The sequence below is a fragment of the Gymnogyps californianus genome, chromosome 1, assembly GCF_018139145.2.
Source record: "Gymnogyps californianus isolate 813 chromosome 1, ASM1813914v2, whole genome shotgun sequence".
NCBI classification, from domain to species: Eukaryota; Metazoa; Chordata; class Aves; order Accipitriformes; family Cathartidae; genus Gymnogyps; species Gymnogyps californianus.
Genome location: NC_059471.1, coordinates 55,975,349 through 56,003,300, shown reverse-complemented (window position 1 = coordinate 56,003,300; position 27,952 = coordinate 55,975,349). Strand labels below are relative to the sequence as shown.

Genomic DNA, 27,952 nt, shown 5'->3' with positions numbered 1-27,952 from the left:
ATCCTAACCTTGCTGTTATCTCTAGATAAAATGTAGTTATATGTATATCTGCATATACATATACAGTATGTAATACATGGTTTTTCTGAACTATGAAAAGTAGTTCCTACTAAAATTAGCTGAGTTTACGCTGTGGATTTTTTTCCTTTTTGGAGAAAGACAGAAGGGTAAGTAAGTTCAACATTTTCTGTTTTACAAGGACCACGTCCCAGAAGGCAGGACTTTAAATACAAAACTCATAAAGTGCTGAGCAACTGTTTCATCAGTTGCTATCAGTTATATGTAGCGTTGTGAGTAGCAGCACAAAGTCCACACGGAGACCAGTTACTCCTGGTTTACCCCAGGGGTTGATACTGTTTGATTTATTCATTAATGTCCTGGATGGTGCAACAGAGTGTACACTCAGCAAGTTCTCACAGAGGATACAAAAATGGGAGGAGTAGCTGATGCACCAGAGAGTTTTTCTGCCATTCAGAGGGACCGTGACAGACTGAAGAAATGGCTTGACAGGAACCTCATGAAGTTCAAGAAAGGGAAATGCCAAGTCCTCCACCTGGGGAGGAATAACCCCACGCACAAATGCATGCTGGTGCACGCTGGCTAGAAAGCAGCTTTGAAGAGAAGAACCTGGGAGTCCTGATGGACACCAAGTTGAACATGAGCCAACAATGTGCCCTGGCAGCAAAGACAACCAACATCCTCCTGGGCTGAATTAGGAAAAGTGTTGCCAGCAGGTCAAAAGAGGTGATCTTCCCCCTCTGCTCAGCACTGGTGAGACCATATCTATGGTACTGTGTCTAGGTCTGGGATCCCAAGGACAAGAGGGACATGAACACGTTGGATAGAGTCCTGCAAAGGGCCATGAAGATTTTTAAGGGACGGGAACAAGTCTTATACAAGGAGAGGCTGAGACAGCTGAGACTGTTTGGCCTGGAGAAGAGACCATCCAGGGGGCATCTTATCAAAGTGTATAAATACCTGATAAGGGGAGTAAAGAACATGGAGTCAAACTCTTTTCGGTGGTGCCCAGCGACAGGACAAGAGGCAATGGGCACAAACTGAAATACAATGGATAACATTTAAATGTAAGAAAAAACTTTTTCGCTATGAGTGTTCAAGCACTGGAACAGGTTGCCCAGAGAGGCTGTAGAGTCTCCATCCTTGGAGACATTCAAATACCAACAGGACTTGGCCTTGGGCAGCTTGTTCTAGTTGACTGCTCTGAGCACAGGGTTGGTCTAGATGATCTCCAGGGGCCCCTTCCATGACTCGATGATTCTGTGATCTTTTTTACAAATTGCTTTTAAGAGAAAGATTATCATAGTCAACTTATTTTTAACATAAAATATTATAAAAGGAAACATGATTTTGCATGACTACACAGGTGTTAAAAAAAAACCACAGGAAAAATATTACACAAACAACTTGTTAATATTCAGGCCTAAGATCAGAGAGGCTGATACTATACAAGCTATCACAAACATTGCTATATCCACCAGATCTCTTATTCCAGGCTTGCGAGTGGGGATAAACAGATGTCAATGAGAAACATATATCAAGCCAGAGCTAAACAGTTACCAAAGACTGAGAAATAGTGTTACCAAACTAATCAGCATAAATGCCATATAATCAGCCATTGTTGTACGTCCTGCTCCAGTTGTGTCTAAAGTGCTGCCATCGATGGTTTGATGGATTTGCTTTACGTCACTGAGATTCGTCTTGTCTGGCATCCCTGCTGAGACAAATAACAAAATACAGTATGATGCATGCCTTGTCACCACTGGCAACACGTTATAGCTAGAACAAATTTAAATATCCTCAGTACACAGACTGTCACAGTTTGGTTTCTAATTCTCATGTTACTGCCAAATTCAAAATCCTTTATAATTGCATCTAGAAACATACACTGAACTATATGGCTATTCATCATTGAAAGAAGTTCAGAGGTCTGCCAGCTCTGAACAAAGTTGGTCTTGTAGAAACATATCTCAACAAACATTTGCAGACTGAAGTGAACAGTTTTGCAAGTCCCAGCAGTACCTAAAAGTCCACTGCTCACATCTTTCTTGGATTTGAAGGAAAAGGGAAATAATTTAATGTGAAATTACTTGTGTCTGGTTCCCAATATTATTCCAAAATAATGTATACCTGATGGAACATATGCAGCAAAGTATACTTGTTGCTATATAAAATCTCCGTTTTGGCACAATTTGAACAGACTTTACAACATTGTAAGGCAAAATTGTAAAGCTAACTTTAAATAGGAACTCTTTTACTGAGTTACTGGCTGAGTATTTGTAATTTTTTGGACCATGGTAAATATTCCTCCATCTCAAAACAGTGCTTTGTATGGAACAAGGATGTAATCACCCCTTATATTTCCTCTGCCTGGTTAAACAATTGGAAACAGAAGGTCTTGGAGACACATTCAGATTTGGTAGCATTGTCAGCTGCTTGTATTTGCTATGCATACTTCTAGACTAACTGTCTTATCCCATATAATAACTTGTGGCCTGCCACTATCAATCAAAATTAAAAAGTCTAAATTCAGTGTTATTACATGCAACAAATATTGACATTGTAATTATACTAAGACTAAAAAAGGCTTCATATAAAGCAAAGTCAATATTTATGTAATTAGGTCAATACATATATAATTCAGAAGGTAAACTCTACTGTTGGAACAGCAGCATTAGAAAGAAGCTCAGCTCTACTGAGCTGACATATTGATTTTACAGTCTGAGTTTCTGCATTATTATTCATTGTTTAGGTACTTCTTTCTGTATCATTAGGAAAGATGAATAAACTAGTGATTCTTTTGTTTTATTATTCAAAGGCACTGTGATGAAGTATAAATATTTTAGTAATGGTGTTATCCTCTTTGTTAAGCTGGTTTAACAGAAGCTACAGAGACTCCTCATTTTTAAAAGGAACAACTTTTTTGGTGCTTGTGTTAAAAATACTCTTTTCTCTAAAAGCAGCTTGAAAGCTGCTCTTTGTGAACTTGCTGTATGTACTCAAATCTCCTTCCTGTAGCTTTGAAAAAATGCATTAAGGGAAGAGTCAGCTGAAGTCAATCATGTTGTCTGAAAACCTGCTACAATGAATTTGTCTTCTTTGCTGCTGTACTTAGACAGCAGAATATACTGCTATTTTGTGTGGATTTATCGACCCAGTGCTCTTGCCCAGAATTTGTGAAAATTAGCTCTATGAGTACAATGCAAGTGGACATACAAGGAGGAAGAGTGACAATAGATGTTGAGAAGGAAGGAATACAACTTCTCCTTATCATGCACATTCAGTAAACTGTCTAGAAAAAGATCGGTCACTCAACACTTCACTGAATGGATGTTTGGTGAATCATCAAAGGGGGTGTATCAGGGTGTGTTTTTCAGGGAAGTTTTGTAAGTAGAACAACAACAAAAAAATGATTTGGGTCATTTCTCCAGAGCATTAGTGAGGTTTTCCCATATTTAAAAAGACTAATTTCAACAGACAGTGAAAAATTCAACTCTCACCTGTACAAAAAAGCAGTTCACCAAGTGCTATAGGTATAAAGAAGCAGATTTTTCCCAGTGCATTTACAGATACACTATCACAGTAGTGAAAGATATGGCCTTATCTTAAACATCTGGGATATCACTTATTATAAAAGATAATTATCATAAAAAGAATAAATATTCCTAGATTTTGCAGTTAAAATAACTGGCTTCAGTTAGAGTATGTGATCTGAATCTGAAGGCAATGTGACTAGATATTAATTACTGACTGGAGAGTCAGGTTTAATGTCTAGTGAAAATTTCATTGACAATATTATGGAAAATAGGAAAAAAAATAGATTTCATTTTATGGGAAAACTTATTGTTTCTTTTTTTTTTTTCTTTTCTTTCCAGACTCAAATGAAAATTGCAGACTTTGGAAGTTCCCATGAAAAGAGTGTTTTAAAAAAATGTTGAAACCTACCAATATATTTTCCTTTGATCAATCAAAATGCCATAAAGTATTTAATATAATCACTATGTTAAATGAATATACTGTTAGGATTGCAGTGTAAACATATAGCAAACCTTTCACCTGTTCAGCTCCACAGGTCTATGCCACAACTTTGACTTTATTGAAATGAGAAGTTCAAAAAATATATTTAGATATGATCTTGTGAAAAAATCAACACTCCTAAAAAATAGCCTATTTTAACAGAACTGTGTTGTTTTTTTCCCCAGAATGATATGTCTTTTTTTTTATAGCTGGTTCTGATAACTATAAATTTAATTCCTACACCTAAACCATACTTTCTATTTAAATAATTAGATTCTGTTGTCCATTATGCATCAGGATTTAAACATATATGTCACCTTTCATATATCATAATCAGTAGTGGAAGTGATCCTTTATTCTAAATGAATTTAACTTTTGTAGTTCACTGCAAACTTGCAATGAGAGCTATCCAAACATTTGTAGCAGAAAAGACCAAAACCAAAAGCAAACTTGTTTGGTTTTAGTTTCCTCGCATGCTAGAAGCTGGAATTATGTTGTAGAAAAGGCATTTAAGTTTCTCAAATATTTCAAATGATCTCTGATAAATGTCTAGTTCAGTATAAAAATCACACTAGAGCTAATATTTTGACTGTAAAATGGTAAAATTCAGAAGTTTCAGCTGAGATTCAGGGTTTTTTTCTGGAGAAAAGCTAGAATTGCAGCAGAGCAGAAGATAAGTCGCGTGGGAATTAAAATCCAAATATAACGTTTGCACGAACCTATATAAAGCAAAGCTGCCAAGTATCACATACCTGTCCCCAGCATCAGCTGTGAAACTCAGTGGCTGCAATTTTAAAGTATTGTCCTGCTCTGGTTTAAAAAAAATTAATCAGTAAAAGAATTTCACCAAACTTTGTGATAAATATTACAGCATCTCATTATAGTATAACAGCTGCAGAGTATTTCTAATGCTTTTTAACATCTTCTAAAGATATTTAAATCTTGCGAGAGGTAATGGTACTGGCAGCCTTCAGAGCTGACCTGTTATGTTCTCCAGAATAGCTACAGAAACAATACACTTTCCTTCCAATATTCAGCAAAAGCCTTTAACCTTGATTTGAAAAGTCAAACCTAGTCATGGAAGATTTTCATTTGACATGGAGCTTTTCTACTGAGATTGTCAAAATACTACAAAAATGGGCTATGACTTTTGAGCAGTAGACGCTTGCCTACCAAGGGCCATGCTGGGACTTTAAGTATTTTAAGCATTTTAAACAGAACATCCTCTAATAATGGCCTAGTTTGAAATCAAAACAGAAAGTGTTTGTGTAACGGTAGTCTAACCTCAAACACCTTGCTGTATTATATTCCATCTGCTGAGTAACATATATCAGAACTAACATGGGTCTTCAAGGGAAAATGAAGCAGCCAAATGAGCTGATGTGGGAATCCCATTGGATACAAACTCTATCAAAGATTTAGAGAGGAGGAAGAACTGGATTTCTCTCTGTGCATCATTCTTATGATGCTCTCGAAGATTCAAAATACAGCTTTTATGGCACAAGCATTTTCTATGAGCCTCATATATGAGGAAGAATTTGAGTAAGGATGGGACAGTGTTTCAGATGACAGAAAAAAAATGTGGAATGTGGCTTTTACAAGACATCGCTCCTGTGAAGTTGTATGCAAAATTCTTCTTAGAAGGGCAAATAATAATTTCAATCATTATATGTAAGCTAAATTTTGGGATCTTACAACACAAGCTGTGAAGAAAAGCATGGATAACTAGTTGAAGTTCTGACCCAAAATTCATAAGAAAGATCTTGAAGCTTTATGAGAGGTTAAAGAAATACATAAAGGTCAGATGAATAGACCAAAAATCTGATGTGCTGTAGATGAATGTTTAAATATGAAGTTGGAAATGTAATTTACAATAATGAGATACCTGGAAAAGGATGACATGTAGGCATGTTGGTCATGAATTTATAAATGTCAGTAAGGAGCAATAATATTTTGGGGAAGTAGAAGATAAATTTGGATGCAACTGATAAAGTAAACTGAAGAATTTGTAGGCAAAGGCAAAAAGAAGAATAGCATAATGATTAAGAGGAATGAAGAGACAGTGATATCAGAGCACTGGGTTCAGGAATTTGCAGCTAGCGAGAGCTAGGATAATCTCCTTACTGTGTCAAGTAAATGCCAACACTGACTAATATTGACATATTTTTGTAGTATGAAGGAAGACATAATATTAGTTTGATTCCTGCAGTTCACAATAATGAGGTCACAATAATGACTTTATGCAGTTAAACTTTAAAAAAATACATTAATTGATTTTAACAAAAAAGAAGAGGAGAAAAAAAAAAGTATTTACTTTGCATTGTCATTCCATAAATTAAACATATTAGTTACCAAACCTTTTTTTTTGATTCACCAATCTTTTGTCCTCTGGAACTTTAAAAGCTTCTAATGGCTTCTCCCTTTCTTTTACTGTTTTTCTGCTAGGTTTTATTCCTAACTACATGATATCATGAAAATGTTTCAGAACATAGTTATACTAACTAGATCACAGAGCTGTGTTTCAATACCTCAGACATACTTCAGTTTATAGGTAGTGGTTGCTGCGAGAACTTGCATTTCCTACTTCGAATAATGTATAGATCCCTTTACTGAACAGTAGCTATATGTGAGAAAAAAATATTCAGTATATGTCAGATCATTCCCCAGCTAGTATGTTTAAGCCATTAATCTTGAAAACATCACAAAACACTTCTGAGTATCCAGTGCTTAGAAAGAAAAGTAGAAACAATGGACTACCTCTACTATTATTCGAAGACTCTTCCATGTGAAGTTCATGTGATGTTGGCCATGAAGTCTCAATGAGGGGAGAAAAAGGTGTCTGAGAAGAACTATATTATGAACGGTACCTGGCAAAGGACTAATTTCTTGAGGCCATTTTCATGTTTTTATGACTGCATCTATACTTGGAAAAGCTAAGGGATGTCCCTAAAAGGAAAGTATATGCTATATTATGCTCGAACATATGCGCTTCTTATAGTACACATATAGCAGTGCATGTATTCACCCTCTTCAGGAAATCTGTGTGCTTTTATGATGTAGTACAACTTTTGCCCTCTCCATTGCACAGTAAGTGAAACAGAAAAGAGCAGGGAGATTGGAATGGATGATCTCAGAGGTCCATTCCAACCTCAACAATTCTGTGATTCTGTGATTCTATAAGTATTAAATGTTTCACAATTCAGCACTAGTCATGAACAAACAAGCAAACAAAAAACCCCCACTGGATTTCACTAACAAGAAGTACAGAGGAAAGAAACCTACATTGCTTTACCATTCTTTGACTACATTGCTTTTGAAGATGTGAACAGTGATATAAGAGATATTTCTGCTGAGAATTAAGTCAGGAATCAACCTAGTGAAAAGTGCATCTCTGCTTTATTTTGTTTAGTTTTCATTTAGTGAAGGAGAAATTAACAGCTGATCCACAGAGGCTAAAGAAATGTCAAAATTTTCAAGCATTTTTCCAATGAAGCTTTGGGGATTTTTAGGCTTTAATTTTAAAGAAAAATAAATTATCTAGCATTGCACATTGGTTTACCATATCTGAATTATAAATCAGTTTACTCAGCTAAATTTCTTAATACTTCAAACTTGTCTTTCAGTGAAGCTCCTTTTGCTACAAGGTTCATGAGAAAAGAACATAAGAGTCAACATTATTCATTTAGAAAGCATAAAGACCTTTGCATTATGGAACCTATGTTACATAAACATACATATAACTGCTGCCCTATCAATGAAATTAATGAATTAGCACAGAAAACAGGCTTCACTGGTACTAAAATTGTATGTTGTAAAATGGTTGTGATTCCTATCGCCTTGCGTCTTTCTGTGAGGTCTAAAATCTTAATTTGCATGCAATAAATTATTGTATCTGATTGTGTCAATTCCAATAGCTTATCAGTAAAGGTAAGGTGAAAGAGAAAAGAAGCTTCAAAACCAAAATTAATAGATTTTGCCAAAACAGTAATGTCTCTGTTTCACTGTTTGAGTCTGCCTGTGACCATTGACTTGCTTTTGAGGTGGGAGAAACAACAAGATATAGTGAAAAATTTAAATAATCAGTCCATTGGGACCCCTAACTTCTGGCATTCAGTGATTAATGTGTGCCTTGGAGCATAGGGATACATATTTATTATCCTTATAAAGTAGAGTGAATGATTCTCATAATTGTCATAAATTCATGCTACTTTTTCTACAGCCACTTTGCCTTATGCAAGAAGAAACCAAACCAAAAGCAATGAAAAGCCAAAATAAAAAACCCAACAAAGTGAAAATATGCTTACACCTTCTCAGTTGTATGAGATCATTTTTAACTATGAAGGCAAGAGTCCTTAAATACATCCATTAAAAACTATTCAGTACAGTTTTTTAAAAATCACAGATGAGCTCATATTTTGGCAGAGCAGAATTTCATCTGCTTTGCTATAGTGGTTATATGGGTCAGTTTGTGTCAGAAATTATAAGCTCAAGTACGAGCACCATCCCGAATGCAGCATAAAGTAGCATTATGCTGATGCTGAAGTGGTGAGTTTAAGAAGATAATAAGAGATGATACGTAAGGCATGATTAATTCCACTTAGTTTTTCATATCTGTACAGTCTACACCTACAGCTAGGGTTCAGTTTGTTAAACATAGCTGTTTACAGACATTTTAGATGCAGGGGAGGGGGATATGGCACTTGGCATACAGCTGCCCATCCAAAAGAAGCCTGATTCTTATAAAACCCTTTAAGGATGTCTTGGACATCCTAGAGCATCGCCAGTGGCTTTTGGCACTTCTGTTTAGACAGCTGAATCCTGCCCTGCATCAAAGTTAGTTACTGCAGCTCCCATTATAGTGAATGTATAGAACTAAGTAAATGCAGAAGAAGGAGATGGAGTACTCAGATGTAGATATTTAGTCTGAATTTGGACAGATAAATCCTACACTTAGTCACATAACAGGTTCACCACTGAGTGACCAGTGAATATTTTCCAACATATTCCCTGTCATTATGCTTTATATCTTTGGTGGAAACCAAGACTAAATACCGAATCATCTAGCTCTGGCAAATGGATTACATTTTAGAAATTCTAGGTAGGAAAACGAATAAAAAAAAAGGTGGGGTATTGATTGAGTTCATATTTGTTTCACTTGTAGTCATATATTTTCACTTTTATACCTAAACCCCTGCCCTTAAGCATTTTTGGTTCAGCATCTGGCGTTGAAGGGCAGGATGAAGGGCTGCCATACTGCCATGAAAAAAGTGAATGTCCGATGTGTGCAAACATCTCTGAGAAGCCAGTACTTCATGAAGTGTTTCCTGCTAAAGTACAGAAAGAGTCATTGCAGCTATATTTACATAGCTAAATACACATCCCAGAAGGAGATCCTTCAGGAAAAGTGGTGTTGAGTGGCTTATGTCTACTGTGCTCAGATAGCAATACCTAGAAGAAACTGCTAAACAAATCTCCACTACACAATACAGTGCCCTACATCTCTTTTAAGCCAAAACCAGTGGTCTCCTTGGCTCAAAGACCCAGTTATCATTTTCTTTGTTTGTTTTTAGTTCAAAGTCCCTGAAAAAAATCACAAGGGCTGTGCTGCAACCCACCAGGTGGTGTTTTTATAACATGAAACTGAAGGAGCGCATTACAGGCTCTGGGATATTATATCCAGGCATGGGAAAGTATTTTGAAAATAAAAAGCCTGCTGTTGAGGGACTTTGTAGGGCAGAGAAATCCAAGGCTTTGACTGTCTGGTTTGTGTTGCCTTTTGGAATTAGTCCTTGGAGTGAATTATCCACAGAAGTTGAGGTTTGTTTTGGAGGTACGGAGATGGTTTTCCTTAAAGCTGAGCCATGGAGTGCACTAACATTTATGCAATGTGGATAACGGGAACTGAAATCAAGACACAACCCACAAGCTAAGTTACTTGACAGCGTAGACATAGCCAGTGAAATCATTTAAATTTGGAGAATTGCTTAGTATCATAGGAAGGTTCTGTACTGTGATATAAATTCTAGCAGCAAATTCTTAATGTCCTCATGAGTCTCACCTCTGCAATTGGCCAGTCATTTCTTTCAGTGAAATGCAATCATGTGGGTTTTCATGGCTGTTCCTAAGGAAAGCAGCTCAGGAAACCTGTATCAGATCCCAGGCAAGACCTTGAGTATGAGTACCAAAGGACTGAACCTGACCTATATGCCACAAGTTGATGTGGAACAGGGAGATGATGCTCACTTAGGAGCCAAGCCAACTGCAAATTTGCATTTAGTTTGCCTCCACAAAGGGAGATCATCAATGACTGGGATCTTTGTGTCCATATGTGAAGTGTGGTGATAATCAAGCCACCATTAGATTTATCTCTCAGAGTAACTTCCTTGTGCTTTATCCACTCTATGCTTAAGTGACAGAGTTTTCATGAGTTCCCCCAGGGAAAACTATGTCACTGTCCATATAATGTAGTACGCTGTAGAGTGACCCAGGTAAGAACTCTTTGAAACAGTGTACTGAACTGTTGTCAGTGAATGTCTATGCACTAAACATAGATACTGTTATGAAGAAAGTTTCTGGAATAGGTAATTGCTACTTATTTGGAGGAAATAAAATCCTCTTTTTTGACTTCATATATTCTAATGATCATTGTAATAATACACAAATCAACACAAATAGCAATTATAAATGCACAGGGAATATCAAGGTGCAAGTAATCATCTCACTTACAAACAAAGGAATAGTATTACTGTTATTGTTAGAAAGCAATTAAGAAGTCTGCCTAATAGCATTAGCTAAGAGAATTCTGCATGGTTAACCATATATTAGGAAATGAATCCAAGATATCATGTTTAACTGCACATATTTTATGAAATCTGTATATATGAAAAACAGAGTGTAACCAATGATCTTAACATAAGTCTGGCAAGTCATTTAAACTACAAGAGCAGCAGACATTAGGTCTTTAGTCTAGTATTTGAAAGTTTTTTTTCAAAGTTGACAGTGTCATTTGTTTCACATTATACATTAATGAACTCAGTATTTCCATTTAGAAAACAAAGCTTTTATGAGTTAATGTAACACAAACAATTGGTGTCACAAACCAAAACATTTTCATTTATTTCACATTCTTAAGAATCAGAAAGAGATAACATTATTTGTTGAAATGGTTAATGTATACTTTTTTACTTGTAGGTCAGTTTTAGCATATAGCAAAGTATTAGATATCTAAAAGACTTGGGTTTGTTTTGCATACAGAGACTAAAACACAACTGTATTTTTCATCTGAGGTAGAGAGAACCACAGTAACCTTCATTAGTTCTATTCCTATTGCTTTCTCACACAATAGCTTCTAAATCCATGTTCACTATAAGACATGTTCATTATAACTTCAATGCTCTAGGGCACTAGAATCAGCATTGCCAATACTGCCTGTTTTAAATGGAGAAATCCATCTTTTCAATCCTTTTCACTATTGAGGAACTTTTAACCTTTATCATTAACCTATGCAAAGGCTTCGTAATCAATACAAAATTATAATAGGGCTAAAGTTCCATAAATCAGACTGGGTAAAAGTAAGCAAATTCTTCATTCTTTGAATTTTCATTTGATCAGTACTAATTTCCTTCCTATGAGTCAGATGCCCCATATAAATTACTGTCCTTTGAAACAATTTACCCATGTGATTCTTTTTTAATCTTTTTTTTCAATTTGTCATAGGAGATTTGTAATCAACAATTCTGGTTTATACAAAACTACCATCTAGAAGAGAGAGATTAATTTGAACTGAAACTCCTGAAAGTAATGTGTGAACTTTACTTTGGTTGAGGCAGAATGTTACCAATTAGGCCCATTAAGAAAATGAAATACTTTTCAATTGTTTTTTAAATCATTCAGATTCCCAAGATTTATGGCCCAATTTCACTGTAGCAGTTCGTTATTTTACTGTTTGTCTGGATGCTGTTTTTAAAATAAAAGTATAAAATCAGTCTTTTCCAGAGGAGAAATCTGAACTAAACCAAATTCCATTGTTAAGATGATGAAGTAACTTTGGTAATTTTTTTCAGGTCAGTCTACCTAGAATTCCAGTCATTCCACTTTCTGTTAAAAGAAACATAGCCTGTAGATTAGCTTAATCCCCCAAAACACTGATACATTAAACTGTCCTTCTTAATTTTTGCTGTAAAGCATATTTAATGACATATTTCCACAATTTAAGCTGATTTAAGGCAGGACTGCTTGCAGTCATTTCCTCATCATGTCTGCCAAGTAGGGGCTATAAACCCACCTGTTGCCATGCACTAGCACGGGCAAGATCCCCATAGTGAACCTGTTGCCAGACGTGAGCGATCAGATCAGTGATTTTTCTTGCTGAGTTAGTTTTACGGCAGCTTGAGCTTACTTTTAGAACCACCCCACAGCAGGATCAGATAAGCGCTGGCTAGAGGAAGAAGGATCATGCTGTTATAATCTGGGAAAGGACTTAAGCTGTCAGCTAACCATAATATCGTAAAGCACCCAGAAACAGACTGAGAAAAACGTATAATCCACTATTGATATCTGACCTGAACCCGCGTCAAAGACTGTATTACTGACAAAAAAGGAAGTGTGGAGCAGTAAAGAAGGTAGATGTCCTTGTCTCCATTCCTTCCCTGTAAACAAAAGCACAGCTTTTCTCCTTATGAATAAGAATGCAACACAGAGATTCTCTTCAGTTGCTGATTTCTCTTCCTTTCTGGGATAACTTTTGGTTCCTCAAGTTTTAGCTCAGCTATTATGTTGAAAACGTATTAAAAGCATATGATTCAAAAGAATCTAGTTCCTGATGTCTTCTTAGAAATGCATTTTCTAATCAGATTATGAGGTGTAAAAAATACAATTTTTCATAGAAATTTTTGCTCTCCGATTTTCATTTCAGAGAGTCGTTTCTGGCAGAGCATTTCAATTTCTTGCAGGCTAGATGAATGTCTGTGATAAATACTGTGGTGCTTGCTGATGAATATTGATCTGCATCCCTCAGTGTGTTTAGTCTTATGAAATGCCATAGGAAGTCTTGTGTCTCAGTGCATCCCACAAGTACAAGATCTTAGATCTGAAGTCACTAAAAATTCACAGTTAAACATCAAAATAAGTCCATTCTTTAAGTTCAGAGATAACTGTCAGGCAATTCAAAGACTAAACCTGGTACCTGTCACAGTTCTACCTCTCCCTAGGAAAGCTGGCCTTGCAGAACTCATATCAATATGCAGGTTTCACGTAAATACACGGTTCCCATTCAGCAACACACAAGTAGTGCTGCTTCTGTTTGACTCCCAAGCATCTGTCCCTGAACAGAAAAAAACTGCTCTCCCCTTCATGCTCCCACAGCCTAACAAGGCTGACCATTGACCTGATTGGCTCTGGTCGACTGACTGGGGGAAAGTAGTTTCTAACAAAAGCAAGATATCAGTCTCCAGGCTTGTAACAAAAAAAGCAAGTAATGTAATAACAGGTCTCAAGATAACGTGGGAAAAAAGAGAAGAAAGATTGAGGAAAAAAGATGATTTCTTTGTTTTCCAGATTGGCAGTGTGGATATGAGGGAAGCCAAAATAAAAACAAAACCTACATGGTTTCAAGAGTTTCTTCTTAAAAATACATAAGCTGTGTCTGCTCCTTACTTCTAACTGAAGAGGAAGGCCCCTCTAACTTAACTTACTTAACTAACTTAAGCATAAAGAAAGAAAATGAACTGCTATTTCTGGTTAATTTGATAATTTAGATATATTTTCAAAACAGGTTTTTAGTCACAATGCAGCTCTTCAAAGAGAACAGTACAGCTGGATGAGTAACAGCTGAACTTTCACAGTTTAGGCGTTTAGCCTGAAGATATTGATCCAAGAGAGAAGGTACTGAGTAAACAATGAATGAGTGTTGAAAAGCAAAGAGAAGAGAAGAGAGAAAGGTGACCTCTATTTAAAGTAACTCTGTGTGGACCTGTAAGTTAAGGACACCTAAAGTTTGCACTTTTTTTTTGGTTGGGAGGCACTAATTTTGGCTTTAGAGCTACTTCCAGTGGGGCATGGTAAGTTGAGCTGTACCATTGTCAGTGAAGAGGCATGTGAAAATGTTAAAGACGCTAGTTTTTCATGCATGGGTGTAGTCATGGGAACTGAGGGGATACACTGTAGAGTCATTCTGTGAGCTTTCTTTTCATTTTAAGCTACTGACTTCTTATCCTGGCCATTCACTGTCCTTTAAGCATAAATGTTCTTCCTGAGCTTAACTAAGTATCAACAGACCAAGACCACCTCCTCCACCACGCTCCTGTTCTCTGTTGAAGCATCAGCATTTGGCAGGAGGAAGGGAGATGATAACAGAGTGACCTTGGAAGACAACACTACTCACCTTTTTCTTCTTTTAGATGAAGAGAAGGAAGGTTGGACTCAGATCCCACAGGCAGTGCAGCAGAGAAAGCTTTGCAAGAAGTCTGTACGCAAAAGCTTATGAATGTATGCCAGACAACATGAGAACAATAATTCACATCCCTATCCTTCATGTATGTTTTCTAGAGGTTTTTTAAGTTGAGGTGCCTACCTTAGCACAGCTGTCATTTCTTGGGAATTAGTAGAGAGGGGAATCCTTCCAATGGAGTAGAGCCTGGATATGAGACAGTTTAAGACATATGATAGTTCTTGGTGCCCTGAAACTGTTTCTGTTTTTAAATAGTCCTCTTCCAGAAAATGGCAGCTGAATAATGAGAGGACCGCTTCACAGACCACCAGAGGTTTGTTTTTCAGCCTGACACCAGGGATTTGTGATTTTATGGAGAGATTAGAAGCCATGAAGACACTGGCATAGATTTGAGTGATTGTTCAGGATGGAGAAAGCATAACCTGGTGCAAATTATATCTATTTCTAGCAATGCAGTCAGTTCTGAAGCAATCTATCTTCTCAGGACAATTGGGTCTTTCCCTTTTGAGGGACTCCAAATGGGAGCTCTGAAGGAAATTAGCATGTGTATAGGGCAAAAGATTAGAGTGCCTGGGTCCTAAAGTAAAAACAAAAAAAGTTCAATATACAGTGAAAAAAGCCTACATTTTAGGAAAAAGTTAGTTATTTACTGAGATCTTCTCTTACACACTCAATGTTAAAATAACTTCTTGTATACTTTAAAGCATTTCATTTTGGGAACTATATTAAAGATGAGTTTATTTTTATTTTACCACTGATACATATTTTTTAAAGGCTTATGGCAAAATTGGGAGATGATATCGCACCTTAATGTAAGGCAGCCATGGAGACATTAAGAAAAGTAGACTACTGAACTAGTACCATCAAAATCTACAACCAGTGTAAGAAGACCAAGACTGAAGTTACACAAAGTAGAAACTGGGCATGAAAAGATGGAAATTCTCACACAACTAAAAAGGCAGAATTGGAGCAGAATGAATGAATGCATTCAAAAGCTAATGTAAGTTAAACGACAAAGGAAATTCTCCAAAAATAGTTCAGCAGAACAAGCAGATGAACTAAACTGCTGAAAAGGCAGACTCTAGGTTTTTAATAAGTCAATAAAACTGTAAGTCTGGGAATGTCATGTAAGCTTAAGTGGTAGTCATGACATTTCTTTCCTCCCTTGTGGTGTGCCCTCGTCCTGTGTGCCCTCTCTTCCTTCAGGCTCATGGATGAGTCATATCATGTCATGCTCCTGCTCCACACAGTCCCAGGACATGTTCAGTACACTCTGGTCATGCTCCAGCAGTTTCCACAGTCAGCAGGGAATTAGGGAGCAGCAGAGATGCTCAATGCGTGTAGCAGGAGAAGAGTATTAAACTCCAACACCCTCCCAGACACCAGATCAAGATGGTGTCTCCTCACTTTGCCAAGAAAGCTGTCAGGAAACACAGCTCTGAGTTTGGGAGCAGGGTTACAGAAGGTTGAGAGGTGAGATGAATTCTCCCAGGGGTTGCTACTATGTCTATCTGGACACTGAGGATGACCTGAGCACAGGCCATGTTATTGCTGGTGCGGTGCAGTCCTGCAGCACCTGAGCAGGCCTGGGTTGGTGACAGTAACAGTTTCTGTCGACTGTCCTATGATGTCCAGGCAAGGTGAGGTGTTAAATCAGACCCAGGTCCATCCAGGAAGACCAGTCAGGAACAACAGCAGGAAATGGGGCCAGAGACAGGACTGGAGAAGAGATTTCCTTCAACATTGGTCTGGGGCCACCCAGGAGACAGGACTAGAGATAATTATATCCACACAATAGCTCAGGGAAGGCCTAGGGACACAGAACTGAGTTGAAATGGGGCTCTTGGGTGCATGGCCAAGAAGCCATGGGTGGAAACCACAGGTGAAGCTGGTCAGGGCCATTATGGCTTAGAATAGGGAACATTGTTATACCTCCGTAGCAACTGTCTGAAAATAGTTCTTAATTTGTGTAAAAGTCTCAGCAGCCCCAGCTCCCAAGGAACACCCCAAGACCTCATCCACTTTCCAGAGGGGTGCCTAACGCTGTGAAAGGTTCTTGTTCCACTTGTTCCTTTGCGTGTGGCACAGGCACACAGTTTGGACAAGTGATTGGTAACACAGCACAAGTCTTCCTTCATTCCTCCTGTTGCATACACCCATCTCAGCCCTCTCCTGCTGCAGTACCAGCCACGGACTTTAGAAGGGAGGCAGGTTGTTAAAGCCAGCCCCAGGGAGTTCCTGCTGGCACTGGGGGTACATGGGGGATTATCTCCAACCCTTTTTTCGAGAATACAATCTGCCTGTGAATGACTGTGGTCCACTCATCTATATATGTTGCTGTGAACCTTGTCCTCCAGATAAACATACTGGGAGGAAAGTGAGAAAGCATCTGGCGACAGAAATACAGTAGTCAGTCATTGTGAAGGACTTACATGCTGGTTTTAATTCTTCAAATATGTATGAAGGAGAGATCCTGTATCCAGCTGTTCCTGGACTGCATCTATGTTCCTAGCCAACATTCAGCAGGAGGAGTCTGAGGAACACAGTCTTCCCTAAGAAATGGAGGCCTTTGAGATACTTGTCTGCTGCCAATATGCAGTGAGTCAGTATCTCTTTCCAGGAAAGTCTGGGAGTAGGAGGAGGGAGACTAAGAACTATTTCCAGCCATCCTTCTGAAAGCTATTCTCTATGAACTCATCCTAAGAACTTGTCGGTGGGTATCTCTCCCCACTTCCTTGCCCCCAGATATCTCCTGTCCATGTTCTCCTGAGGAAGTGAAGCCCAAGCACCCTCTCTCACCTTCCTAGGTGTCAGCCTCACAGCAGGGTGGCTGTATTGGGACTACACAGCTTTGAAAGAGGAAAAGGGACTAGTCAAGACCTTCCTTTTAAGTGGATGGCCAGGTTTTTATTTTCAGTTCTAAATTATCCATTGCATATATAAAACATGCTAGGAATTTCAGGGATGCATAACTCTTCCTCTATGGGAACAGAGTGGAGCACTTTCTGCGTGGCCCTGTTCCCTGCTATATAGACTGGGTGAGTGGGAAAAAAGATAACAGCGTTAGCTACTGGAGAGGACTATATCTGGAGATGACCTCAGTGTAGGAATGTAGCAAGTGAATGCAGCCAGCTTCTCTGACAGGGACCTGGGCATGACCCTCTGCCTTCCAGTCTTACCCTGACTTGCTGATTCCGCTAAATGGGCAGGAGAACACAATCCTATCAGAAGATGCCAATCCATTTGAGCAAAACCACTCAAATTCCTCAGATTTATGCTTAACAAAAGATGATTTCAATAGCCTGACTGTTTAACCAAATGTGTGCTGATATTGTCACTGAAATGTGCACTTGCCACGTGATCCAATCATCCCATGCTGTAGTCTTTCCATTTCCCAAGTCTCTCTTTAAACTACTCAGTCTAGATCTGATTTATAGTATAATATAACGTTGGTTGAAATTAAAGACAGATGAAAATACTGCAAATAATATAGTGCTTCTTGCTTGATTAATCCCAGTCTTTTCCATGGGAACCTATTCCTTTGTTCAATCTAAACCCTGAATTTCATATTAAAATATAAGGAATTGAGATCAGCCAGCACTATGTAGGCTTCTACAAACATTGTTTTATATATACTACTATCAAGCAGAAAGTTGTAAACAAAAGAAAACAAAAAATCTCACAATTATTTTCAGCATAATCAAGAATTACATCCCTGTTACAACTTTTAGTTTATGAAAAAAAATTTCTTAACAATATGACAGAAAAAATTATGTACTAAATGGCTTTAAAAACAATTTTCTTGGGAAAAACCATGTCTGAAAGATTGACTATTTTTAAGCAAATTGTGTAAGTTTTCTGCATTCTCAGTGATTTTTTGCTTCCCATAAAACATTATCTGTCACAAATTTAGTAATAATACAGTAGCTTTTCAAGGGCAAAAAAAGAAAGGTGTGGCGGTCATAATGCTTGAAAACATTGAATGATCTACACATAATGAACAAAATAGATCCTCTGTATTGCTAGACATTACTGAAAGCAGAGAGATATCTTGCTGTTTAATACTTTTATTGTCACAGTGATCTACCCACCAGATGCAAACTATTTTTAGTGGCTTTCTCTGCATATGGACTGTGAAAGCATAAATAAAGGAGATGATACAACAGTTTTCTCCACACAGGTGGTCTGATTTATAAATAGGCAGTGGATAACTAATACGTTTTACACCTTATATCAGTCAAAATCCTAAGGAAGTATGATTAGGCATTGTTACAAAATTGGGACTTTAAGGACTGATTTAATTCTGAATATATTAAAAAAAATCCTTTCGCTTCTATATTCAGTGAATCACAACCTTAGTATTTTTTTAAAACACATCAGTAAAACAGATTTTTTTTAATCTGACACATAGAAAATTCAAGAAAAATGTATTATAGATGCATTCTATTTTGACTGTGTGTCATTTAAAACTGCCTATTGTTTTACACTTGAACTGCAATACCCAAAATAGCATGTTAGGGACAGTTAGTCAGTCTCATTCAAATTCTTGTCTGACATGAAAAGAAATTGTAAACAGGAAAATGAAGACACACAGACCTAAATAATTATACATTCCCAAGCATATTTTTAGATGACACATCTGGAATGTGTATGGATATCTTAATACAGTGTGAAGCTGGTGAAATTCAGTGGCCTCTGTTATGCATAACATCAGACTAAATGATCAAAATGCAATCCTTTTGGCTGTAGACCTGTTAATCTATGTGCAGATTGAAATCCTCTTGAACTGGACTTACTACTTATTAGCCAGACTTCCACATTATCTCTCCAACTGAAAACTCTCTCACAAACGAGGTAGCCTGACCTGGTGAGCTTGTCTTGAGCAGACTCATGGAGCTGATTTTTAATTCTTGGAGTACTTTGAAACAATTTTCTTTTTTAAAATTGAAAGCAATGCAGACATTTTAAATACTCAATGTTTACCATAAATTTCTTACATTTACTCACTTCGCCATATTTTGTTGAACTTTTATAATTTGCAAATGACAATCGTCTTTCAAAGCCACGCAAAATTAAAAATAATTTAAAATATTGCCTATAATGAGACACTATTTATGTCAGGAGCACTTTTGTGTCAAAATGAATTCCTAAGTTCTAAAGAGATAAATTCCTGAAAATAGGGCTTTACTAGCTGAATGCTGACAGACACTTACCTGAAGCACTGCACTCAGCACTGTCATAGCGAAGTCCACAAGCACAACCTAGGCACTAGAAATTCTGTACCTAGTCTCTTCCTGGTGCTTTGTATTCAGATGACATTTTTCAAAGTGTTCCTCTGTGTAAATACTTTCCCCAGAAAGATATTATACCTCTGGGAGTGTAGGTGATTTCTGTGGATTCTTTATTGGTGCTAAGAACCTGAGAAACAGATGATTAAATATGAATAGCCTTCCTCCATGCCTATTGTGTAACTGTTCTATATCTTTCTCTCTATTTTTAAAGGAGTATTTTAAAATAGTTCATGGTCTAAATGCTCAATAACAGTATTAAAACTACAGCTAGGCTGTGCTCAGCATTTTTGCCCTGTGGAGTGAGTATGAAGGAAAAAAAAAGTCTACCCAAATCTACATCTCCTAGACCAAACTTTCAGCTTGTATAACAGAAGTTATGTGATTTTTTTTTTTTTAATATCTTTTCCATTATACTGTGGTCTCAGCATAACAGTGTGATTTAGAATCTGGCCCAGGTTTTCTGAAATATTTGGCTCAAATTGGAATACAACTAAAGGTGATCATTTGCCTTAAGGAGTTTCATTATTCTAAATACTTAATTATTTTAGAGTTCCCAGACATATTTCCAGATGTTTTGCAAGAGAAAGAAAGAACCATCTCCCTTATTAAAAAAAAAAAAAAACACCAAAAAAAAACCCAGAAAAAAAAGGAAAAAAAAGGAAAAAAAGCCTACAATAGTCGTTAGGCATGTTCATATAAAGTAATGATTAATATTAAGGAAGGTATATGTTGGAAAGGTGCAAGATTTGCATGATTACCTAGTTTGCTCATGTTGACATAATTTGGTTTAATTATGGCTACCCCCTACAACACTGTCCCCACAGAGAAACAGTACAGGCGTTTACGAACATACTGCCTCTAACACTTTTGCATGACATTCAAGAGACTGAAAACCCAGAAAACCTAGCCCAGTGGTCACTCTGCATCCACAGAAAGTCAAGGAAAGCAGAGCATGTGCCAGTAAGTCTACCATAAGATTCATTATATCCACTTTTGAGTCTACCAATGACAGCAAGACTAGATTTACAAGGTCAGTGATACACTGGCTGCCTCTGAGCATTAAGTGTGAAAATGCTGATATTTTAGCAAAGCTTGCTCTTAAAGAAATGTATAATTACCCTCTGGTGAGGTGCACTGACATTCCTTCCCTGAGCAAAATTGTAAATTTGCCATGGGGCAGAAATACAGTAAATTTACAATTTTTTTAATGCATACATTTAGTCAAAGATATATCAGTAGCAGATATATTTTGTGCCAGGATATATACTTTCAATATCTACCCTTCTGTAACTATTGAAATATTAATATTAACATTTAAAAGTCTTGATTATGGAGCCCTTTCTGTGCACAGTACAGGTTTCTATGTATCTGTATTTATTGGATTAACTTTCTTATAAGTTCTGTAAACAAAGAAAAAAAAGAAATAGATAATCTTTTCACCATAAAACAAGCTAGAAAGTCAACATCTAAGTTTTGTTGTTATAAATTATTTAAGTATGAAATATTTTACTATTTTGACTCCTTCTTTATCCACAGAAATAGTTACTCTCCACTTTAAAATACTGTACTGCAAAACGTTATAAGATCTATTCTGATTTATGTTCTTCTAATACACATAACAATCTGTGCGCAGTGTTGTTATAGGTCTCAGCCTGAGACATCTCCATACATATGTTGCTGTATTTCAGTGTTACAGAAGTAACATTCTGTGCCAGTTCTTAACAGACACCAAAAAAGCTATTAAGAGAAATAGTTCAATTTAAAAAATAGATGTAAGGTATCATAAAATATAATGAGATGGACACTTTTCTTGAAGTATTTTTTGTTTTGGAAGGAATTTTTAGTAAACCAAAGTAATGTTAAAATTAACAACTTTCATTGTGGATTCTCTGTGATTAAGAAATACCATAATGTAACATATAACTCTCCATCGTATTAAATTTGAGTAATTTAAATCTATTAGGGATAAGGAATTTCTCACTTTACCTGATGAAACATGAACCGAGTTCTCCTTTCCATGTCAAATTGTAAGACAAATACTGCTGATGGAAACTTTGCAGCAGAAGTTTTTCTGTGTTATTTGTAAAGACTTTTTTTTTCAATCACCCCTTCATCTACAGAATGAGATTAATTTCAAGACCTAAACCTAGAGCAAACATGACACTTGAAGAATTCTCTTCAGCTTTCTAGACAAACAGACTTGCTGTGAAGCTGCCAAAATAAAGCTTAGTGAAACAGAAAACTTTTTTTTTCAAGTAAGTTTTTAAAAAACTTTTCTGTATTGAATAGATTTCATAGTTCCCTGCCAAAATTTATTTTTGGTTTACACAGCAATGACTAGCTGATGTGCAAGAATTATTAACAGCTGGTGTTTATTTATTTATTTATTTAGAGACTGAGTGATTGCTTTTTGTCTTGTATTGAAACCTAAACAAGAGAATTTCCTGACTACAATATTTCTGTTAGATGTCTATAAAAACTGAAAAGTTACTTTTAAGAAAACTTTTATTTATATGTAACATTTATGTAATTGTTTGAATTGATAATGTTGAAAAGTATTGTATTAAAAAGAACTATTGCCCTGAATATCTGCTGCACTCAAAATATTTTCAATTGCAGTACAAAGCTGACTTCTCTCCAAGATTGGAATTCTTTTGTGATCTTTTAAAAAATGTGAAGTGTAGTAAAAATCAGCAAAGTTTGGAGGTTTTCAGAATCCACTTAATTATTCAGACAACCATTGTTTTAAAAACGTTTAGATTTTATCAAGTCTGCAGTAATAATATCTAGCTTGAGACAGTACTTTGTCTCTCTCTTACTAATGCTACCCAAACCACTAAACTATCCCAAAGGGAGAAGAACTGGAAGAATAGAAAACTGTCATGAAGCAATTATTACTGAACAAACTGCTTCATATCCATGTGTTCAGCACATCTATTTCAATTTGTTTCTGGCACAGAGTAATATAAAATCAAGGATTCACACAGAGGACGAAACAGGAATAATATTCAATGATTTCAAAGTAAGCAATAAACCAATTTAGCCAACAGAACAACTACGGATACTTTCAGCTGAATGTAATTATGTCGGAGCATCTGGAGAAAAATTCTGGGGGCAAGAGGGATTTCTAATATTTAATTCAGGTAATTGTGTAAATCTATGTATACCTTGCCTTCTGGGAGTATACATGTACATTAGGCAAATTATATACCTGGCTGAAAGATAAATATATTTGGGGAAAGTTTTTTACATTTGTTTCAATACTAAATGAAACTGGATGTAAAGCCCCCTCCAACTGAAATACAAATTTCATAATTTTTCAACTTAAAAACCTGCTGTGTTTTTGTTTTTGTTTTGTTTTTCTTGAGGAAGATAGGCTTTCAAATACTTACAGACAGAAACCGATAAGCTACCAGTGAGCTTGCTGCTGAGGACCTCTGTACGGATACAATCAGACTAGACTGCTGGGAGCTGGGTAGCCGGGAAGAGCACTAACAGCCCCAGTGCTGCCTGCTGCCTGTGCCAGGTTGATAATGGCGACAGGAGTCCATCCACACTACGAAAATTGTACAAACTAGGGAGACAGCTGAACAGCTGACAGGTTCAAAACTTCAGACTTTCAAAGATATGCCGAATGATGGGATCAATTGTGCCTAGAGACCCTGGGCATTGAAGGCACCTTTACAATCGATAATAAAGGGATGTCTGCATGGAAGAGTTGTCTTGGAGGCTTGGCTACAGTCCACTGTTTTTTAAAGCAATTTCTGAATAAACTGCAGGCATTGCAGGCTAAGGTGGACAAACTTCTAACAGAAGGTCCTCTAACAGAAAAAAAAATTAAAAAATTGAAGCTTTATGGTATTCAGCTGGAAGACGTGTTCAGATGCAAATAAGCCCAGCACTATCTACATAATTTCTAGGGAACAAGAATGGATTCAGCCTCCCATGCCCACAGGTCTCTTCCATGACACAGGTAATTCCGGCATTTCCAGCACAGCACACCCAACCCAGTACCTGTGAATTTAGTGCGAAAGTTTGGTGCAAGCTAAACATGTTTTGGGTACTGTTCAAACAATTTACCAATACTGATCTCCGAATTCCACTGCCCAGCAATGTTCCTGACTACTGCTGAATTTATTGGTAGCCAAAGAATCCAGATGAGAAAGCAGAGCCTTGAAGCATTTCTTCTCAGTGCATGAGAGATTTTTTATCATCTCTCAGACTTGTAGAGGCAGTATGGAAAGATCACACTGGTCAGTCAATGTAATAAGAAGAAATGAAGTGTCAGCATATGCAGACACTAAAGTACCTAGATAAGAAGGAAAGCCTCATTCAAGCAAACATGTGCTTGTGAGCACATCTGGCACTGAACAAAGGGAAATGATAGTTCAGAGCAAAGGGAAATAATTGCCAAGTGGAGCTGGTTTGGGATGAGAATATTTTAGGTGAATAGGATCTTCAGAAATTATTTCAAGCTTTTGCTACCAGTCTGGCTGTTCTCGTACCTCGATGCCAAACAGGACCATGTACTTTTCTGCCAGACCTCTCTAGCAGTGGAAGCTTTCAGCTCTTGAAATTCCTGAACAAAGATACTAGACTTAGTGCTTTTAGGCAATCCTCTTGGTGATTCATCCATTTGAACCTGGACAGGATACATGCTTCAGATTTATACATGCTTTTATATCTGCTCCAGCTGTACTTAGTTTCCCTGTGATTCATTGCTAGGTGTTTTGTTTTTGGTTTTGGTTTTTTTTCCCTAGTACATCTGCTTGTGCACTCACTCTCTGCCGCTTCCTGAGTGAGTATTCTAATTTCATAAGCAGCACCTTAAATTTTCCAAGCAGCCTGTTGCGGTTAGAAGGAATGGTGATGGAGCTGATGGGACATGGATTCTGAACGGAGCTCAGAACAGAACTGAACAGAATATGGATTCCCACATTCCTCATGTGCTTTTACAGTAGAGGCCTTGATGCATAGACCAGTAAACTACAGAGGGAGGCCTTTCGCATAATACCGTAGAAAGTACCTGGTGTGTAGAACCACACAGCAGGGGAGAAACCAGGGTAAGGGATGAATCCCCCTGGGCAATGAGCAAGTCCCTAGGGCCTTTCTGATGTTCTGTGCATCCCAGCTGTGGAATCACTCATCTGGTAAAATAGCAGCAGGACTCATCTCCTGAATGTAGACACACGCTATGTGATTCAGTTGCCTATATGCAGATACCAAGGGCTATTTCAGGCACTGTCAGGCATCCTGCTTAGCTACTTATTGTCAGTCTAGAAGAAAAGTGACTTTCTGTAAGACCTGTGTTGTAACTATCAGCCTCATATCTTGGATACCCTCGTATACCTTGGAAGATGCTACGTACCTATCAATACAGGAATAGAAGAATCCCGCTCTAGTTGCCTTCCACTCTGGTGTTAACCAAAATTGGTTTGAATTGGCATCATGACAATGTTTGTATTTAACTTGCATTTTCTGCATGGTCCATCTCTGGTTACCAATGTTTACGGGTATCATAGATGCTCCTGCTCTTTGACATGATTAGTTTATAATTGGTCTTGCTCTTTGCCTGTGGACAAAGCAATTTCACCAAAAGACAAGTAAGTGGAAATGAAGAGATGTCTCATCCAGATGAATGCCCGAATGAACATTTAGCAGAAGCAAAATGTTTCTAAATTTCTTCCAAGTCTGACTATCAGATCCAGTATCTGTCTGAGAGAATGTGCAGTTCTGTTGATTATCTGATTGTCTGCTGTCCTTAGTTTTCATAAATGGGATGATGATGGATGTTGATGAAGCACCCACGAAGTCATGAGAGAAAATAATAGACTGGTTGTCTGAAAGAGTTAAGGTGGGTTCCGGTTCCTATTTTTCTTCATTTCACAGTTTGTGTCATAATTTGAAGATATTCACTTGTATCCATATGGAAGTGTGTACAAGAGGACTCTGAATATCTAATGTTCCATACATGACAAAGCTATTCTCTCTCATATCTTTTTAGCACATATTTTTCTCATTCTTGGATTGCAATGTATTTATATATTATTTTTCTATGTCTATAGTTTATGTCCAGTTGCTGTAAATCACACATCACACAGTTACAGTTATGATCATGTAAGTTTGGACAAAGCACTGATATTAGTTAGAAACTCAGGATTTGTTGCATCTTCCTAAGTGGTGTCTGATGATGATAAAATGGAAAATGACATTCTGATGTACATATGTTTCTGACACCTGGATTTTATCCCAATACCCATAACCTGCTAAGTAAATCTAATTTTTTCTAGACAACTGTATTGTGTCTAGTTAGCACAGAAGTACATGAGGGCATGTGTTTAGGCACAATAATCAAGGACTGGTAAACCCTTCCGTCTGTAATTGAAATTAATCCTACCCAAAAGGTCTGGAAAAGTATGAGATATCTGAAATGAGTCCTTTCCTTTTAGTGTTAATCAAAATAAACTGATATATGACAGAATTGGCACTGTTTCTACCAAAAGAAATTCCAAGAACTGTTGAAACCTGTATCTTGGTCATAATGACCTTCAGTCAAAGTGACTTTCAGTTGCAGAGAACTGGATAATGGATGTTTATGCATCAGTCCAATTCTACAACTCATATGGCACATTAATGCTACATTCATCCCCTTCTGCAGGTTGTACCTTTCAGAACAGAAAGAGAACACTTCTTTTGCAGGTGCTTTCAATCTCCTTGTTTTCATGAGTACATGTCTAGTGTTATACAAACCTATCTCATGAAAGTTCAGAACATATGTTGTAACGACAAGACTGTGCTCTTTAATCTACACTTCATTACACGTTCTTTGATAGTTTTATAATCCTTTTGAATTTTATACCTGCACAAGAAACATCTGTTTCTTCTTTTTTTTTGAAGTACGTTGTGATGCATATATTACAGTAACTGATTTACTTCCTGCTTTCTCCCTCTATAGTGCATGCAAAAATATTGTGTGCATCACGAACAGTGGATAATAGGACTATTAGGAGCAAAGTGAGCATCTGAGGGTCTCATTTTATTTCTGCTCTAATTGCTTCTACATACAGGTCAGACCTGTGTTTATAGTATTTTCTTCAGTATTTCCTGTAAATTTAATCTCTGCAGGGGGTAAAAGTTCTTTCATTTTCCACTGTCTTGCACACTATTTTTCTAGAGTCATGTACTGATTTTAAGTGTATATGACATCTCAAGTTTAACAGCAGTCCTTTTTTGAGATATCAAATTTCACATAGTTATTAAAACTGAGTAAAAATGTCTTTCTTGAATGCATATCAAGTAAGAGTGTGTACCCTGAATAATTCCTGAATAGTAATATATGTCTTGAAAGGAGCTTAATATTTTCTGCCATCAGATGTTCACTGGTGTTAGCAATACCTGCTGTAATTAAGGTTTTCTGGACCTTCCATTAATGATGACAAGCTTCATTCTAGCCAAAATTGAATTATTTAGACTCAGAAATCTCTGAGTATCAGCTGTAGAATGAATTCCAATTCAATTATTTATTTGGAAATGTTCAGTCATAATGATTCAACTATATCTGAAAGAGAGACTAAAGAAAATATACATTAATTCCCAGACATTTACATCTTTTGCATTTACATCTTCTCTTGTGGGATCATGAGTCAAGTTTTGTTATGAAGAGGTTCCACTGGTTGAAAAACTGCACTTTTAGTGACTTGCAATGTCTTTTTTCCCCCCACTGCAAATCTATAACTATGCTTAATTACATAATTTTGAGTACGTTTATGTATTAGAAAGTTGATTTTGTCACTTTTAACATTTCTGAAGAATCCATTCTCTTCAGGTTCTCCTTGTTATGACTAAACTCTGCCTTCACCATTACTATCAGGTAACTGATCATGCTTTCTGCTTAACATGGGTGTGAGTTCAAAACTTCCCACTAGACTTTTTTCCAAAACTGCTATTCTTAGATGTCCTTTGCTGAGCTGGAATTCATGCCATAGTCTGAGCACCATCAACGAAAACAAGGGTGGTCTTCCTTCTATAACAGTGGTGGCATCAGACAGCACAGATTTGTGGCAGAGAAATAATCTGATTCAAATGCAGTGGAAACAAATATCTTGTTGAGAAAGGAATTCACTGGTTAAAGACTGTGAAACTAGGTGTCATGGTTTAACCCCAGCCAGCAGCTAAGCAC

The 27,952-nt window shown here is 37.0% G+C and overlaps 1 protein-coding gene across 1 annotated transcript in view; it reads right to left on the bottom strand.

Moving 5' to 3' along the window:
- Nucleotides 1–1,574: 1,574 nt before the first annotated feature.
- The window catches only part of GPC5 (glypican 5), a 771,517-nt gene continuing 745,139 nt past the window's right edge, over nucleotides 1,575–27,952 (bottom strand). Inside the window, 1 exon segment of the mRNA XM_050903280.1 lies at nucleotides 1,575–1,735. Within this exon segment, the coding sequence (XP_050759237.1) occupies nucleotides 1,575–1,735 (161 nt within the window).